The 15891-nt window shown below is 40.3% G+C and overlaps 2 protein-coding genes across 12 annotated transcripts in view; one reads left to right on the forward strand and one right to left on the reverse strand.

Annotated features, from left to right (window-relative positions):
• LOC129050348 (zinc finger protein 705A-like) overlaps positions 1-15891 on the forward strand; it is a 118091-nt gene that overhangs the window by 94699 nt on the left and 7501 nt on the right. Inside the window, exons 1-2 of one of the 11 annotated variants that reach the window (XM_063716475.1) lie at positions 12490-12815; positions 13851-13895. The exons of 9 other annotated variants lie outside the window; for them this stretch is intronic. The gene's annotated coding sequence lies outside the window, so the exon portion shown is untranslated. Of the gene's footprint in view, positions 1-12489; positions 12816-13850; positions 13896-15891 lie in introns of those variants that run through there. One more of the 11 variants, XM_063716476.1, reaches the window with a different exon arrangement.
• Positions 3043-7394, reverse strand: LOC129050375 (beta-defensin 108B). The gene is made up of 2 exons (XM_054532418.1): positions 7337-7394; positions 3043-3206 (listed from the first exon to the last, which is right to left on the reverse strand). Exons 1-2 carry the CDS (start codon positions 7392-7394, stop codon positions 3043-3045), a joined length of 222 nt encoding a protein of 73 aa, XP_054388393.1.

Here is a 15891-nt window from a genome sequence, read left to right on the forward strand (position 1 = left end):
GCTCCCAGACAATGTGCACAGGCACCACCAGGCTGGGTGGGCTCATACTCAGGTCACAAGAAGGCATGTACAGGTGCCAATGACAGAGAGCAGTGTGGGTTGATCCCTAGCCTCCTGGACAACGAGCTTGGGTAGTGGTAGTGACAGCAATGGGTGGGATGGCCCTGTGCTCTGGCCCTGGAATAGTGCCCAGGCAGGCGAGTCCCCAGGTCCCCTGAGGATGCCTGCAGGTGTGCAGTGACCCTGCTCCTGGGGGTCAGGATTGCTGTCAGTGTCAGTGGCCCTGGGAAGGTGAGTCTCCACTTGTGAAGAGTGCCTGCTTCAGCTCCCTTTGCTCTGGGGGCAGCCTCCCTAGTGAATGGCACTGCCAGTTCCCTGGAGTGTAGGACACTGTATAGGCTAGAGTGATGGGGACCAGACTACGCTGGTGAGTTCAGCTGGTATTGTGACTCTGCAGCCCTCTGGATGGACATGAAGGAATGTCACTGGGGGTCCAGAGATGTGGAGATGCAGGGGCTGTTGGGCCCCAGGGCAGGATGTAGTCTGTTGGGGGCTGGGCTCTCAAAATGGCACTGTGCCACAGCTGCCTGTATCTGGGGATGGGTGCAAACGATCCAGTGCCAACTCCTTCTCTGGGACAATGACCATCCCATAGACTCCAGGCAGCTCCCTATAGTAGTCTCAGGGCCTGTGAGGGCCGAGAGACTGTCCCTTGGCTAGGATTGCAGTGTCCACGGTGGGAATACGGACCACTGGGGCTCTCTTTTTTACCTTTTCACCACACTGGAGAGCCTGTCCTGGGTTTAAGCTGATTCTGGCTGGGCTGCTGCTTCATTTTCCTTTCCTTCCATACCTCAGAGATTCCTTGTCACTTTGCTGCTGAATTCTAGTGCCCTCTTTCATGCCCTCTTCAAGGTATGATTATCTACTTGCTGTTTTGGTCTTTCTTTGGGAGGACACAGTGCCTGGTGCCTCTAGTGAGCCATCTTGAAGGCCACCTCCTAGCAATGAGAGGATAATATTCTATGTGAAGGCTTTAATATACGTGTCCAAACTGCTTCTTTTCTAGGGAAGCACTTACTCCAAGAAATAAATGTTATATAGTGCAAAAATATATTAAAGGGTCAGTTGGTGATGTAATTTCAAGAGTGGCGCTGAGGAAAACTTGGCACTTCCACAGGGTTGAGTTGGTTGGAATATATCTCGGTCTCTGAGATTTTGAACCCAGTGTTTTGAACTTTTTGAGATTTCAAGTAGCCCATGTGACATAACTTAACATTCTTTCTTGGCCAAATCAGGCATGGTGAAAAATAAAATCCAGCTGATATACTTTTAAATATCTTCATTCTATACTCTTTCAATGACCACGGAGAGGCTCCCCACTACTTTACACAAAAAAGAAAACTCTATGAACGAGAATCTCTTCACACAAAGCAACTAAAGTTGTGTCTAAATGGAGCAAAATGGTGACAGGTGGTAAAAGCACTCAGTGGCTGTGGTAGGCAGATTAATGTCCCCTCTGTCTCCCACCAAAGCTATCCGCATCCTAACTCCTGGGTCCTGTGAATGCGCCACCTTGTGAGGCAAAGGGGAATTGAGGTTTCATGTGAAATTAAGGCTGTTAATCAGCTGACCTTAAAATAGGAAGAGTATCTTAGATTATCCAGGTGGGCCCAATGTAATCATGAGTCCTAAAAAATGGAAGAGTGGGGAGAAGATGAATTCAGAATGATAGAATGTAAGGAGTCAACGCTCCGTTGCTGGCTTTGAAAATGGATGAAGGAAGCTATGGTGCATGGGAGTAACCTGCCATTGCTAGGATAAAGGTGCAGGAAGAAAACTGCAGAGCTTCCAGAAGAAAGCTCAGCCCTGCTGACACCTTGATGTTGGCCCACTGAGATCCAACTGGAACCTGCAGCCTATAGAACTGTCAGATAATGCATTTGTGTTGCTTTAAGCCACAAGTTTGTTGTAATTTGTGATAGCAGCCATAGGAAGCCGATGCACTGTTTTAAAAGATGGAAGAAAATGCTGAATGATTATGCCCAGTGAAAGTTGGGAACTAAAGGAATTCCCTGGATCTTGGCCAGGCATACATGTACAGACCCAGGGAATTGCCTTTGAAAAGGGTGCTGAAGAAATTGCCTTTAATCTGAGTGCACCTCTTCTTATAATTTAGATTTCTGGTGAAGTCTGGTTGATGTGATTCTGCAATTTTCCCATGTGCTGCACCTTTATCAGGGAGAGACAGACCCCTGCAAGGCTGCATGGAATAGGATGATGCATTTTCCCAGTAAAAAAGGGGAGTGGTCTTCCCATATGCAGGGTGAAGGGTTACAGTGCTAGACAAAAGCAACAAGTATGGTGAAAGTTCCCCCACCCTGCTGTAGGTCATTTTCAACTAAGAGCTCATCTAGATGGGATAGAAGGATACTGGAAACCAAACAGTAATCAAGTCATAACATGTAATATAGACTCCCTTCCTTCCTTCCTTCTTTCCTTTCTTTCTTTCTTTCTCTTTCTTCCTTCCTTCCTTCCTTCCTTCCTTCCTTCCTTCCTTCCTTCCTTCCTTCCTTTCTTTCTCCTTTTTGAGACAGAGTCTTGCTCTGTCACCCAGGCTGGAGTGCAGTGTTGGGATCTCGGCTCACTGCAGCCTCCACCTCATGGGTTCAAGCAATTCTCCTGCTTCAGCCTCCTGAATAGCTGGGATTACAGGTGCCCGCCGCCATGCCTGGCTAAATTTTTGTATTTTTTAAAGAGACAGGGTTTCACCATGTTGGCCAGAATGGTCTTGATCTCCTAACCTCATGATCCACCCACCTTGGCCTCCCAAAGTGCTAGGATTACAGGCATGAGTCACCGCACCCAGCCAGTAATATAAACTTTTAAAAGAGGTTTTGTGCTGGTTGGTTTTGCTTTATTCTTTTTTGACAATTCAATAAAAATCCCTGTGAGAAAAATGGAGAGAGGGAAAGGGAGACAGGGAGACAGGGAGAGGGAGAGAGAAAAAGAGAACCTAAGACCTCCAGAAAACAACAGGCTTCAGTCCTTTTTGGGTGTAGTGCTCTCAATTCTTGGTTGATGCCCCAGAGGCAGGCAGCAGGGTTGGCTATTTAAACATCTCCCAACATGGATTTCTGTTTCGAGGCAAAAGTCCCGACAGGAGCCATTTGGACGTTCACAGATCTCCTTGAATTTGCCCCTGGCTACATGCAGAAGAGGGTTATTGTAACCATTCATCAGTCTTTCTTTACTTTGTATTGAATTACATGGTCATAGTGGGCAGTGCCTGAAAATAATCTTGTGTGGATTTTTGTGTGTGCATGTGTTATTTGATTTCTTTAACACTTAAAAATCTGCTGTCACACAAAAATTTGGATTTTTTGGTGTTCTTGAAAAATATAAGAATATTGGGTACACCTACATGACAAAAGGCTGGAGGTGAGTAGCCCGCTCCCCTTTACAAGTTCTAGAGCATGCACGTTTCAGTTTATTTCTTCCTTATTATCTTCTAACACTGATGGGAGATTTCAGCCTTTTAAAAAAATATAATGTCTTGTACTATGGATTTTCCTGGAGTGAAAGAGAAGAAAATCTCTTTTGGCTCATCTCTTTTTATTTCTAAACACACACAAACACACACACACACACTCTATATGATAGGTTATAATAGATGTATTTTTCAAAACTAGAACTGAAATATTGACCTAAAATATAATATACTTTAATTGTTAGGGTATTTTTCCTGTGGAAGGGAACAATATTCCTATGTGTTTAATACCCAAATATATCTGTGCCAGTACTTGTTACACCCTGAGACTTCACTCACTACTTATATCTCTGGCACTGGTCTTTGAGGTTGCAATTTTTCTCTAGAACCCATTGCATATTTTAAGAGTGAAACGTTCAAGGTCTTCTTAAAGTCTCAAAAACTATACTTGTTGAAAACATTGCGTAGTATTTCATTTATGTCCTAAGATATCACTGCTCTGGGGATAGGCCACACACATTGAGGTGTTTAGTTTGAAAAGTGTTTTAATTCTGAGCAGTCTGTATGTAACACAGAGCACCTTTTGCATGACAACTTCTTGGCAATAAGAGATGTATAAAAACCAGCACGTTTTTTTTTTCTATTCTGGAACACAAAAGCCAATTCTAGAATAGCTTTCAATCAGTACAGCGATTTTAATAGGCATTCAATAAATGCCTATTTAATTGAACTGAAATCCAAATGCATTAAATTCAATTTAACTTTTCAATGGTCACAAAGCAATTGATGTGGATTGATGGGAAGACCAAATATATGCAACATCATATTTATACCTATAACGCAAATTGGGAAATAAAGGTCATGCTTTTTTGAAGACAATGATAATTCTAAATGTTGACCACTTGGTAGAAACAAGCTGAAATCTGAGATTTTGATCCCTGAGCTTTCCGTCTCTTCCTTTTATCTGTAAGTAGTCAGCTACTATGTATAGTAGTACCCAAGCCCACTGTCCTTGGGCTAAAATTGGCCCTTTGCAGCTGGAAGAGTCATAAGAGATTAGTATTGTGTAGAGGATGAACCACTGACCTGTCCTGTGATATGTGATAAATCACTCTTGAACATCCCTCTGTGGTAGTACTTCTTGCATTCTACTACGGGTGGTGTTTTCCCATCTGACCTCAATTCTTGATAATGAATTTCTTGAGGGCAGGAATTGTATCTTATTCTCCTCTGTATGTATATTCCAGAATCTGATTAAAGTCTTGGCTTATAATAGCTGTTCAGTAAATGATTGTGGAATAATTGATTAAAATACAGCTATTTTCTAACTTGCAATATGTTTGTGTGGAAATTTGTTATTACTCTCGGTTCACAAGTCTTTGAATCATGTGTACTATTTTACTATACCTGATTCTATTGAGCATTTTATTTTCAACCCACTTTTCAAGAAATTTAATACAGAACTACCATTTGACCCAGTAATCTCGTTACTGGGTGTGTATCCATAGGAAAATAAATCAGTCTTGTAAAAAGACCTAAATTTGTATGTTCATCACAGTGGTACTCACAGTAGCACAGGTATGGAATCAAACTAGGTGTTCATCAACAGTGGACTGAATAAAGGAAATGTAGTACATATATGTCATGGAATACTATGCAGCCATAAGAAGAACAAAATTGTGCCCTTTTCAGCAACATGGATGCAGCTGGAGGACTTTATTCTAAGCAAATTAGCTCAGGAACAGGAAGCCAAATACCACATATTCTCAGTGATAAGTGGGAGCTGAGCAATGAGTGCACATGGACATAAAAATGGGAACAAGAGAGATTGGGTCTTACCAGGAGGGGAGGGAGAGGGAGTAAAGTCTGAAAAGCTATGCTTTGGGTACACCCTACCTGCATGACAGAGTTATTCATACCCCAAACCTCAATATCACACAATATACCCATGTAACAAATCTGCACGTGCACTCCCTGAATCTAAAATAAAGGTTGAAATTATTTTAAAAAATTGAAATTACAAAGGGCTTTTTAAAATTATGATGTACCATTGTTCATTTGCAAGAATTCAAGTAACATTAGGGATTTTAAAAATCTTTTGTTTTCATTTGTTCTTTGCTTGTAAACCTTGTGTATTGCATATTGTGGACACTGTGTCTTTTCCAGCCATTTGCTTTAGGAACAAAAGCTAGAGTTATAATGAACATCATAGGCTGTCTTGTCTAGTCACTTACCTTAAAGATGAGGAAATAAGCTGACGGAAAGGAAGGAACTTGCCCAAGATTACCCAGTGATCGAGTGAGGCAGATGATAGGGACGGCACTAAGGCTTGATATTCTGAGCCTCATTCTATTTTCCACTCTTGCCGTCTCTCTGTGTCCTCCTCTCCTCTCTAGCCTTCTACAAAAAGTTTGCAGTTCTGCTTCAATGTCTACCTAAGGACATCCAGAGGAGATGCCACCTTTCATTAGGCTGCATTCTTTAGCGCCATCCTGTGTTTTCTTCTCCAGTCTCGTTGCGTCCCATTTTTCACTGTCAGTAATGCTTCTGCCTGTGCTGTTCTATCCAATTAGTTTCTTCTATTTTGATTGAGTGACAGTGAAAACAACAAAAAAAATTTATTTATCCAAATTTGGAATTTTTAAACCTTGATTAAAAGCATTGATTTTATGGGGTTATAGATGTAAGACACATATTTTAAAATATTTTTTAACTGATTAAAAAAATGAAACCCATGTATTTAGCCAGGGTGACTATTTAACAAGTACTAGTGAGACAGGACTTCAGTAATGCCACAAGGATAATAATCTTATGAGTCAGTCCCCGAAGTTGTGTGCTACCGAGTTAATATAATTGGATATGGTATCACCTTTTTTTTCAGGCCTTAGAAAGTCACACAAAGGAACAGCACAACAGAACTCTAGGGTGGGATATATAGGGAAAGCCAGGATATTAAAACAAAACATTGACTCTGACATTTACCCCACTGTTGGGAAAAGCAGTTCAGTTTCCAGGGCCTTAATTTTTTCCTCTATAAAACAGCAAAAATAGAGGCAATAAGTTGCTTATTCATCCTTGAATACACATGTTCAGGAGTCCCAGAAAATTTTCGGATCTACTTTGGGTGTCTGGTAACCACCTTGGGCAAATCCAAGAAGTCCTATACACACTTCTCCAAAGCATGTCTGTGCAAGGGGCCTTATACCTGTGATTAATGTTCACATGCTGAATGCAGTAGGCTATGCTCTGGTGTGGGGTCATCCCTGGTCCCTGTGTTTAAATTCTACATTACAAGACTAGATGCTGAGAAGGAAGAGGGAAAGCCAGGGATGGAGATGGAGCCTTAAGGGGAAAAGTCAAGCCCCAGGGACCAACAGTACTGGGGAGCAATAGGTTAAAGATTTCTTAGATTATAGTAATATTTTCAAAGAGACTTCTTCCACCAATCCCTTCTGTCTGAGCCTACCATGGCTTTGGCATAGCTCTTATGCCAGCGTCTTAGGATAACTAACTTTTGCTGAAAGAAACTAGAGGAGCTTTGGAGACCAAGATTTAGTAGAACAATGCCTGATTTTTAATTTTTGAGGTCTAGTAACTGCTAGTAAACTTGCTTAATTTAGAGATGGAATAAGAGGGTTTCAAAGACTTGAAACACCATTGACTTCATTTAAGTGAGTTGCTATGGAGAATTAACGAATTAGATGGCTGCAGGCCTCTCAGCCAATGTGTCTTCCAGATTTCCTATGAGACCCCCTTTTCTGGTCATAGGTGATGGTGATTTCTCTTTGAGTATTGAATCCCTGTAAGGTGTTAGGCACTCCACTCTTACCAAGTTTATTTTGTTACCTGGTAGAACTTGGCTCATAAAGAAGAAAATGGTGAAGAGGAGGACAGCAATCCTCATGGTTGAAGAAAGAAGAAAGTTTGGCTTCATTTCCAGGAGGCAGAGAAAACTTCCGTCTGTGGCTCTCTAGCACCAGTGGAATGTCTCTGGATAATAAGAGCCTTTCTGTACCTCATTAGGGATATTCCTAGATAGAGGTGTTCTATGCATGCAAAATTGCTTTTATGGGAAGACTGAGAGTCCTTTTTTTATTGGACAGCCAGTTCATTAGAATGAGGTGGGTGCACAGTTTTGGCCAGAAAACCTTGTTAAATGGGAACATAAGCTACAAACATTTTGGCAAAAGATGAAAGTTTATGAACAAACAACCATTTATACTGTTACAATAAATGAGACTGTGTTGAGAAACCAGTAGGTTTCGTTAATGACCAGACATTTTGTTAGTGAACACTTCCCAGACTTTACTAGCCCTGCTAAGAATTAATCACCCCACTTGCTCCTGGTCTGAAACTCCAAAGTGCTTTGTTTATGTTACAGTGCTTACTGCCTTGTATGTTAGATTAGTGAATGTATATTTGCCTCATCCACTACTGTATGAGCTTCTTTCTTGCTGGGACAAGGCTATATTCCTCAGAGCTGAGGAGGGAGTTGAATCACGTGGCTATTTATTCTCAAATCCTCTTCACCAAGTGGAACAAAACAACAGCGAAAGACCACCACGCATGGAAGCAGGAGGTCTGGATTTGGGTTCTAGATCTCTAGATCTATTACTAACTGGAGGTATGGATATAGTCAGGAAAATTGTCTTCCTTAGGTGCTTCCTTGATAGCACCTATAGAGGTCGAGATCTGTTGGATCGAGATCAGGGGATTCTCAATCATGACTATGCAGGAAATAAACTGTGAGAGTTACTTTGCAATACAGATGCTTAGTTCCATCTCATGATATTTTTATTTTTTTAAAAAAATTGGTCAAGTATTTTTCATTAAATAATGTAAACTTTCTTAGTCTACGTCTAATAAAACTCCCACCGGCATACAAATACATTGAATGATATTAGCAGCAGAATCTTTAAATAAAGTAACCATACACGACTATGAGGCCACTTTTTTCATTGCTTATTATTTCATGCTGTTTCTCACCATTGTCGTCATAATCAGCCTCATCCTACATTGTTGAACACCCATCATGGACCATATGGCATAAACATTTTTCCTACTCATAAAGGAGCATATGTTCCCTATATGTATATAAAATTAACGTCTGAGCAAAGTGGCTTAAACAAGGCAGAAGTTTATTTCTCCCTCACTTAAATCTATAGTTATACCTACCATGGCTAGTACAGATACTTGCCAAATTCATTAGGGACGCAGGCCCCTTCCAGCTCTCTGTTCTGCTATACTTTAGAAGAGGCTCTAGTTTGGCTGCTAAATCCCCACCTATCATTTTTGAATTCCAGGCAGCAGGAAAAAAAAAAAGCCAAGAGAGAAAAACAAGGGAACATCTACCCCTCCTTTTAAATTGTTTAACCAACCCCCTCTTGTTTTTTTTTAACCGACTTTGTTGAGCTATGATTACATTTAAAAAGCTGTACATATTTAAGGTGTACATCTCAGTGAGTTTGGGGATAAGTATACGCCATGAACACATCACTACCATCAAGATTATAAACATATCCCTCACCTCCCAAAGTCCCCCCCCTTTATTATTATTATTTTTTTTTGGTAAGAAATTTTGGTAAGAATACAAAATCTACCCTTTTAGCAAATTTTAAGTATGCAATACAGTATTCTTAGCTATAAGCACTGCGCTGTAAACGAGACCTCCAGAACTTACTTATGTGGTATATCTGAGACTTTGTGCTCTAACCACATCTACCCATTTCCCCAGCACCACGGCCCCTGGCAACCACCATTCTACTCTGCTTTTGTGAGTTTGTCTATTTTAGATTTCAAATACAAGTGAAATCATATAGTAATTGTCATTCTGTGTTTGGCCTATTTCATATAACTAATGCCCTCCAAGTCCATCCGTGTTGTCACAAATGACAGGGTTTCATTATTATGTAACACTGAATAATATTCCATTGCATATATGTATTAGCCATTTATCCTGATACTCTCCCTCCACCTGCCTCCCAACAGGCCCCAGTGTGTGTTGTTCCCCTCCTAGTATCCATGTGTCCTCACTGTTCTGCTCCCACTTGTAAGTGAGAACATGCAGTGTTTGGTTTTCTGTTCCGGGGTTAGTTTGCTGAGGATAATGGCTTCCAGCTCCATCCATGTTCCTGCAAAGAACATGATCTCATTCCTTTTTATGGCTACATTGTATTCCATGGTGTATATGTACCACATTTTCTTTATCCAGTCTGTCACTGATGGACATTTGGGTTGATTCCATGTCTTTGCTATTGTGAATAGTGCCTCAGTGAACATATGTGTGCATGTATCTTTATAATAGAATGATTTATATTCCTTTGGGTATATACCCAGTTATGGGATTGCTGGGTCAGGTGGTATTTCTCACTGTAGGTCTTTGAGGAATCACCATACTGTCTTCCACAATGGTTGAACTAATTTACATTCCCACCAACAGTGTAAGAGTGTTCCTATATCTCAACAGCCTCATCAGCAGGTAGTTTTATTTTAAAAATTTTTGAGAAACCTTCATACTATTATCTGAAATGGACATAGTAACGTGTATTTCCACCACAAGTATACAAGGGTTATCTTTTCTCCACATCCTCACTAATACTTGTTATACATCTTTTTGATAATAGGTATTCTAAGAGGTATCAGGTGATATTTCATGGTGGTTTTTATTTGCATCCCCCTGATGATTAGAGATGGTAAGAATTTTTTCACATATTTGTTGGCCATTTGTATCTGTTCTTCTGGGAAATGTCTATTCAGATCTTTGCTCTTTTTTTTTTTTTTTTTTTGAGGTGGAGTCTCGCTCTGTCACCCAGGCTGGAGTGCCATGGTGTGATCTCGGCTCACTGCAAGCTCCGCTTCCCAGGTTCATGCCATTCTCCTGCCTCAGCCTCCTGAGTAGCTGGGACTACAGGCATCTGCCACCACGCCCAGCTAATTTTTTGTAATTTTTTTTTTTTTTTTTTTTTTTTTTTTTTAGTGGAGACAGGGTTTCACCATGTTAGCCAGATCTTTGCCCATTTAAAAAAAAAATTCAACTTTTATTTTAGGTTCAGGGGATGCATGTGCAGGGTTTTACATTGACACATTGTGTGATGCTGAGGCTTGGAGTATGAATGATCTTGTAACCCAGATAGAAACCATAATACCCAATAGACAGTTTTTCAGGCCTTTGTCCCCACCTTCCCTTCCCCCTCTAGTAGTCCCTAGTATCTGTTGTTCCGATCTTTACGTCCATGTGTAACCAATGCTTTGTTCTCACTTATAACTAAGAACATATGGTATTTGGTTTTCTCTTCCTGCATTATTTTAGAATAATGGCCTCCAGCTGCATCCATGTTGGTGCAAAGGACATAATTTTTTCATGGTTGTGTAGTATTCCATGGTGTACATATACTGTATTTTCTCTATCCAGTCTAATATTGATGGGCATCTAGGTTGATTCCGTGTCTTTGCTATTGCAAATAATGCTATAATAAATATATGAGTGCACAAGTCTTTATGGTAGAACAATTTATTTTCTTTTGGATACAAAAGTCAGTCCCCGTGGCTGCTGTCAAGGGCCAATGTTGAGTGCCTGCAGCTCTTCCAGGCTCAGGGTGCAAGCTGTCAGTGGATCTACCATTCTAGGGTCTGGAGGATGGTGGCTGTCTTCTCAGACCTCCACTAGGCAGTGCCCCAGTGTGGACTGTGTGGGGGCTCCAACCCCACATTTCCCCTCTGCACTGCTGTAGTAGACATTTGCAATGAAGTCTCCACCCCAGCAGACTTCTACTGGACACATAGGCATTTCCATACATCTTTAGAAAGCCAGGCGAAGGCTTCTGATATGGTTTGGCTCTGTGTCCCCGCCCCAATCTCACCTCAAATTGTACTCCCATAATTCCCACATGTTGTGGGGGGACCCAGTGGTGATAACTGAATCATGGGGCCAATTTCTCCCATACTGTTCTCATGGTAGTGAATAAGTCTCACGAGTTCTGATGATGTGATAAGGGGAAACCAGTTTTGCTTGGCTGTCATTCTCTCACTTGCCTGCTGTGATGTAAGACATGCCTTTTGCCTTCTGCCTCCCCCCAGCCATGTGGAACTGTAAGTCCAATTAAACCTCTTTCTTTTGTAAATTGCTCAGTCTCAGGTATATCTTTATCAGCAGTGTACTCCTGTACTTTGTGCACCTGCAGGTTTAATACCCCTCGGAAATTGCCAAGGCTTATGGCTTGCACCGTCTAAAGCAAGCCCTTTTAGCCATGGCTGGGGCCCTTTTAGCCATGGCTGGAGCTGGAGTGGCTGAGACCTAGAATGCTGTGAGCACTGTCCTGCACTTGCGCTGGGTGGTGTAGCCCTAGGCCAAGCCCACAAAACCATTCTTCCCTCCTAGGCCTCAGGCCTTTGAGGGGAGGGGCTGTCACCAGCCAAGTTCTCTGAAATGTCTTTGAGGCCCTTTCTTCATTGTCTTCTATTAGCATCTGCTTTCCTTTTAGTTACCCAAATTTCTGCAGCCTGCTTGAATTTCAGACAAGTCTTACAAGTACTACATGACCCCTAACACTTCCTGATTTCATTTCTGCAATATATTTTATTTTTTTACATCATCGTGAACATTGAAACTTTTTATATCTATTCACCTTCCATTTGTTTTCCAGTCCAGTTTACCTCCAAAGAATTTTGGAATATGGAGTCTCCATAAGACTCTAGTTTGTCTGGTTTCTTGCTGTATCCCTTGACTGCGAATGCTTTCTAGTACACATAATACACTCAAAAGCACTTATGAATAAAAAAAAGGAATAAATCTTCATATTTTTCCTTCAAAATAGCCTTAACTCTTTGGTTTCCAACTTTATGTGAGGGTTTTTAGTAGTTGTCTCAAAAATCCAATCAAATTGAACAGGGTGTGTCTCCAGAGTGAAGTTTTTGATTAGGTTCAGTGTCTGTGCAATCAGGGCATGTCTCCTGGAATGTAGTGGTGATTAGGTTTATGAATTATTTTTTTCACATATAAGGGGAAGCCAATCAGAGGATGCATTTTCCCAGAGAAGGAGCATCTGAAGAGTTTAAGACCTTGGGGAAAGAGAGTCTTGCTGCTTGCTTGTGGGACTTGCCTTGGAAGGTAGATAAGTTCACTGCATCCTCCAACTTTTTATTTCTGGTGAGCTCTCCAAGCACTGAGATGTGAACTGGCCTCATTCCCTTACAATGATACTGTTACCAGTAGAAGAGATTGCAGTTACTGGCAGCATATCTGCATGGGTCCATAAGCAACTTCAGTCCTTGCCTCCTCAGAAGAAAGAATTCGACTGAGGGGCATACAGCGGAAAAACAGACTGAGGTAAGTTTCAGAGCAGTTTATTTAAAAAGGAAGTTTATTTAAAAAGGCTTTAGAACAGGAAGGAAAGGAAAATTCTCTTGGAAGAGACCCGAGTAAACGCCTGAAGGTCCAAGAGAGAAAAGAGAAGGGCCTTTAACCTTGATCCTGCCATGGGTTTGCCTCTTTCCCATGATTTTTCCTTTAGGGAGAGTTTCCAGCATGCACAGTGCTTTCCTTACCCTTTGAAATTGAGCATGCACGGTGTGTTTAGGGAGTTATATGCATGTCCATCTGAGGCTTTCTTTCCTTTTCCAGTGGAGTGTGCCCCCCGGAAGATTATACTTTGCCATTTTTGTCTCTTAACATGCATGCCCAAGAAGTTGCTTCTTCCTGGGGTCTGCATTTAATTAACATTTTTGATGTTAACAGGTGTAGACCATCAGGAAATGGCCTCTCTCTGGTGCTGTCTAATTATCATTTTCAGAGAGGCAATGTGATAATTGACAGGCCATCACCTGACATTTCTAGTGGGTAGGGGAAGAGCCCTCTCTTGCCCTGCTCGTGCTCTTCTACCTGTAACAAGACAAGCCTTGTATATCATTAGACATTTGTCCCATTAAGGCAGCATCTCATTATTAAATTTTATTGTGCGAATTGTTACTTCACATTCTCATATTCTGTGTTCACTATTTGTGTGCTTTTTCCATTTTTGTTTTGACCATATCTCATTATTTTAACTGCCTTCTCTAAGATTCTAGATCTTCATTGGCCAATATAGTAACTACTAGTCACATGTGACTGTAAAGTGTAAATTAATTATAATTAAATAACTAAATGGCATATCCTTAGTAGTAATAGCCAAATTCGTGGCCAAACTAGAAATTCTCTAACTACATATGTGTGGTAGTTACTGCATTGGACAATGCAGATATAGAGAATTTCTTTCATCACAGAAAATCCTGTTGGGCATGTTGGCTACCACTTATTTTTAAACTCTATTTGTGTGGTTTATAGTTAAATTATATTCTGCTTCTCTATATTCATTTCCTTTCATAGATTTTCTCAAGCAATTTTTAAATTTCATTCATTTACTTTCTTGAGGTAAGTACTTAGATTATTTTTTTTAAATAATGTACAGCAAATAATTTTTTCTGTGGATATTGTTTTAGCTTTATTGTATTGGTACTTTTACGTACTATATTCAGGTATTATTATTTTTCATAACTTACTTTAAAAATTGTGCCGAGTTTATTTAAAATAGATTTCTCCCTTGATTTTCAGATGTTAGATTCTGTCTTCCATTGCTGTATTTTAATTTAATTTTATTTTATTGTATGTAAATATGTTGCATATTCCTTTTTTTAAAATGTGAGATTTTTCCTCTCTCCTGTTACACAAACTTTGTGTGCAGTGTTCATTATGCACTTTAAAAATAAATATTTTGTTTCAGGGCCTGGTGCTTTCACACATAAAACCTTAGAATAATTTTAAATTCCATTCCACTTTCACCATTCCTGAACTGCTTTGAATATATTGGATGTTGGAAGCCACAAGAGCCTTGCAATCCTGTCAAGATAATAGGATTTTCCATTTACAGTGTAATCTGATATATATTCGTTTTGGTTTCACACTTTAAAAAAACCTATTCTCTTTTACTCTTTGGTGATCTTTGCTTTTCTATTTGTGCATTGCTAGAATGTCAGCTGCTGTTTCCCTAGCACCTGAGATGTCACTCGACATTGTATAGCACTGGTGTTGAGAATTGAGAGAATCTACTAAATAATAGCACTTTTTGAGACTGCAGTTCTGAATTAAAAGGAAGGGAAAGGACAGGCAAAAGAATATAGACATCAGCTATTTTTACGGAAGATCTGTTGGAGAACATGGTTTTGTTGTCCAGGAACTTGAGATCTAACACTGCATTCCTAATACTTCACTAAGGTGTGTCTAAATAGCCGTGAAAGGGCTAGGAAGTCACAAGTCAGCCTCTTAATTGTTACGGGTGCCCTTAAAATATTAAGGTAATATTGAGGATGCAGAATGGCTCCTTCCTCATGACTTTTTAAGAGATATGGGCCGGGCACGGTGGCTCACGCCTGTAATCCCAACACTTTGAGAGGCGGAGGCTGGCGGATCACCTGAGGTCAGGAGTTCCAGACCAGCCCGACCAAAATGGAGAAACCCCGTCTCGACTAAAAATACAAAATTAGCCGAGCACGATGGCGCATGCCTGTCATCCCAGCTACTCAGGAGGCTGAGGCTAGAGAATTGCTTGAACCCGGGAGGTGGAGGTCGCGGTGAGCCGAGATCACGCCACTGCACTCCAGCCTGGGCAACAAGAGCGAAACTCCGCTAAAAAAAATAATAATAATAATAAAAAGAGAGAGAGAGAGAGAGAGAGAGAGAGACATCTGGAGGGAGATACTAAGCTGTGCAGGCTCTCATCTTGAAGTCACCAAATACATAAGTTGTTATTCCTGCTCTGGTGAAAAGTTTGTCAATACATTTTTTTCCATGAATTAATGAAAATTTGAGACCCATAACATAAGTTTTTAAAAGTTTCTCCTAAAGATTGCTTGTGTATGTATGTGTTTTAAAATATATTTAATCTCTACATCTTGAAATAGTTTTTATACATTCCACACAAGAGTCCTTTATGAAATAAGTATGCTTTAACTTTCTTATAATATTTGTCCTTTTTTGTCCCTGCCACAGTCTGTATATTACCAGTTAAATTACTTTTAGTTCATGTTTGGGTTATAATTACACACAAATATTCTCTAAAGCCCAAATCTTATTTTGATATTCGAGGAAGGGTTTACATGGTAATAATATTAAGGGTTACAGCTGGTTTCACTGAAGCTTTGTAGGCATTCTCTAATATCTTATTTTTTGAAGGAATTATAGACTTCAAAATTCTGCTTGAATTATAGTTCTGCTTGAATTTTAGACTACATAATACATGTACTGTCAGGTACATTCATGGAAGGGACAGGCAGATGGAGTCATATGTTACTGGAGTCTTGACGAACAGATGTAGAAAGTAGTCCAAGGAATAAGAAAAAAGTTGATATTGAAAAGTGCTTGTTGAAGTCTG

Source organism: Pongo abelii, chromosome 16, assembly GCF_028885655.2.
Source record: "Pongo abelii isolate AG06213 chromosome 16, NHGRI_mPonAbe1-v2.0_pri, whole genome shotgun sequence".
Taxonomy (NCBI): Eukaryota; Metazoa; Chordata; class Mammalia; order Primates; family Hominidae; genus Pongo; species Pongo abelii.

What these genes read in the sequence shown, in the direction of transcription:
- LOC129050375 (XM_054532418.1), bottom strand. Translation starts at nt 7,394, where the DNA reads ATGAGGATTGCTGTCCTCCTCTTCACCATTTTCTTCTTTATGAGCCAA. An exon ending in TATGAGCCAAGTTCTACCAG is followed by an intron (nt 3,207 to 7,336) that starts GTAACAAAATAA and finishes TTCTGCATGTAG; the next exon opens with CCAGGGGCAAATTCAAGGAG.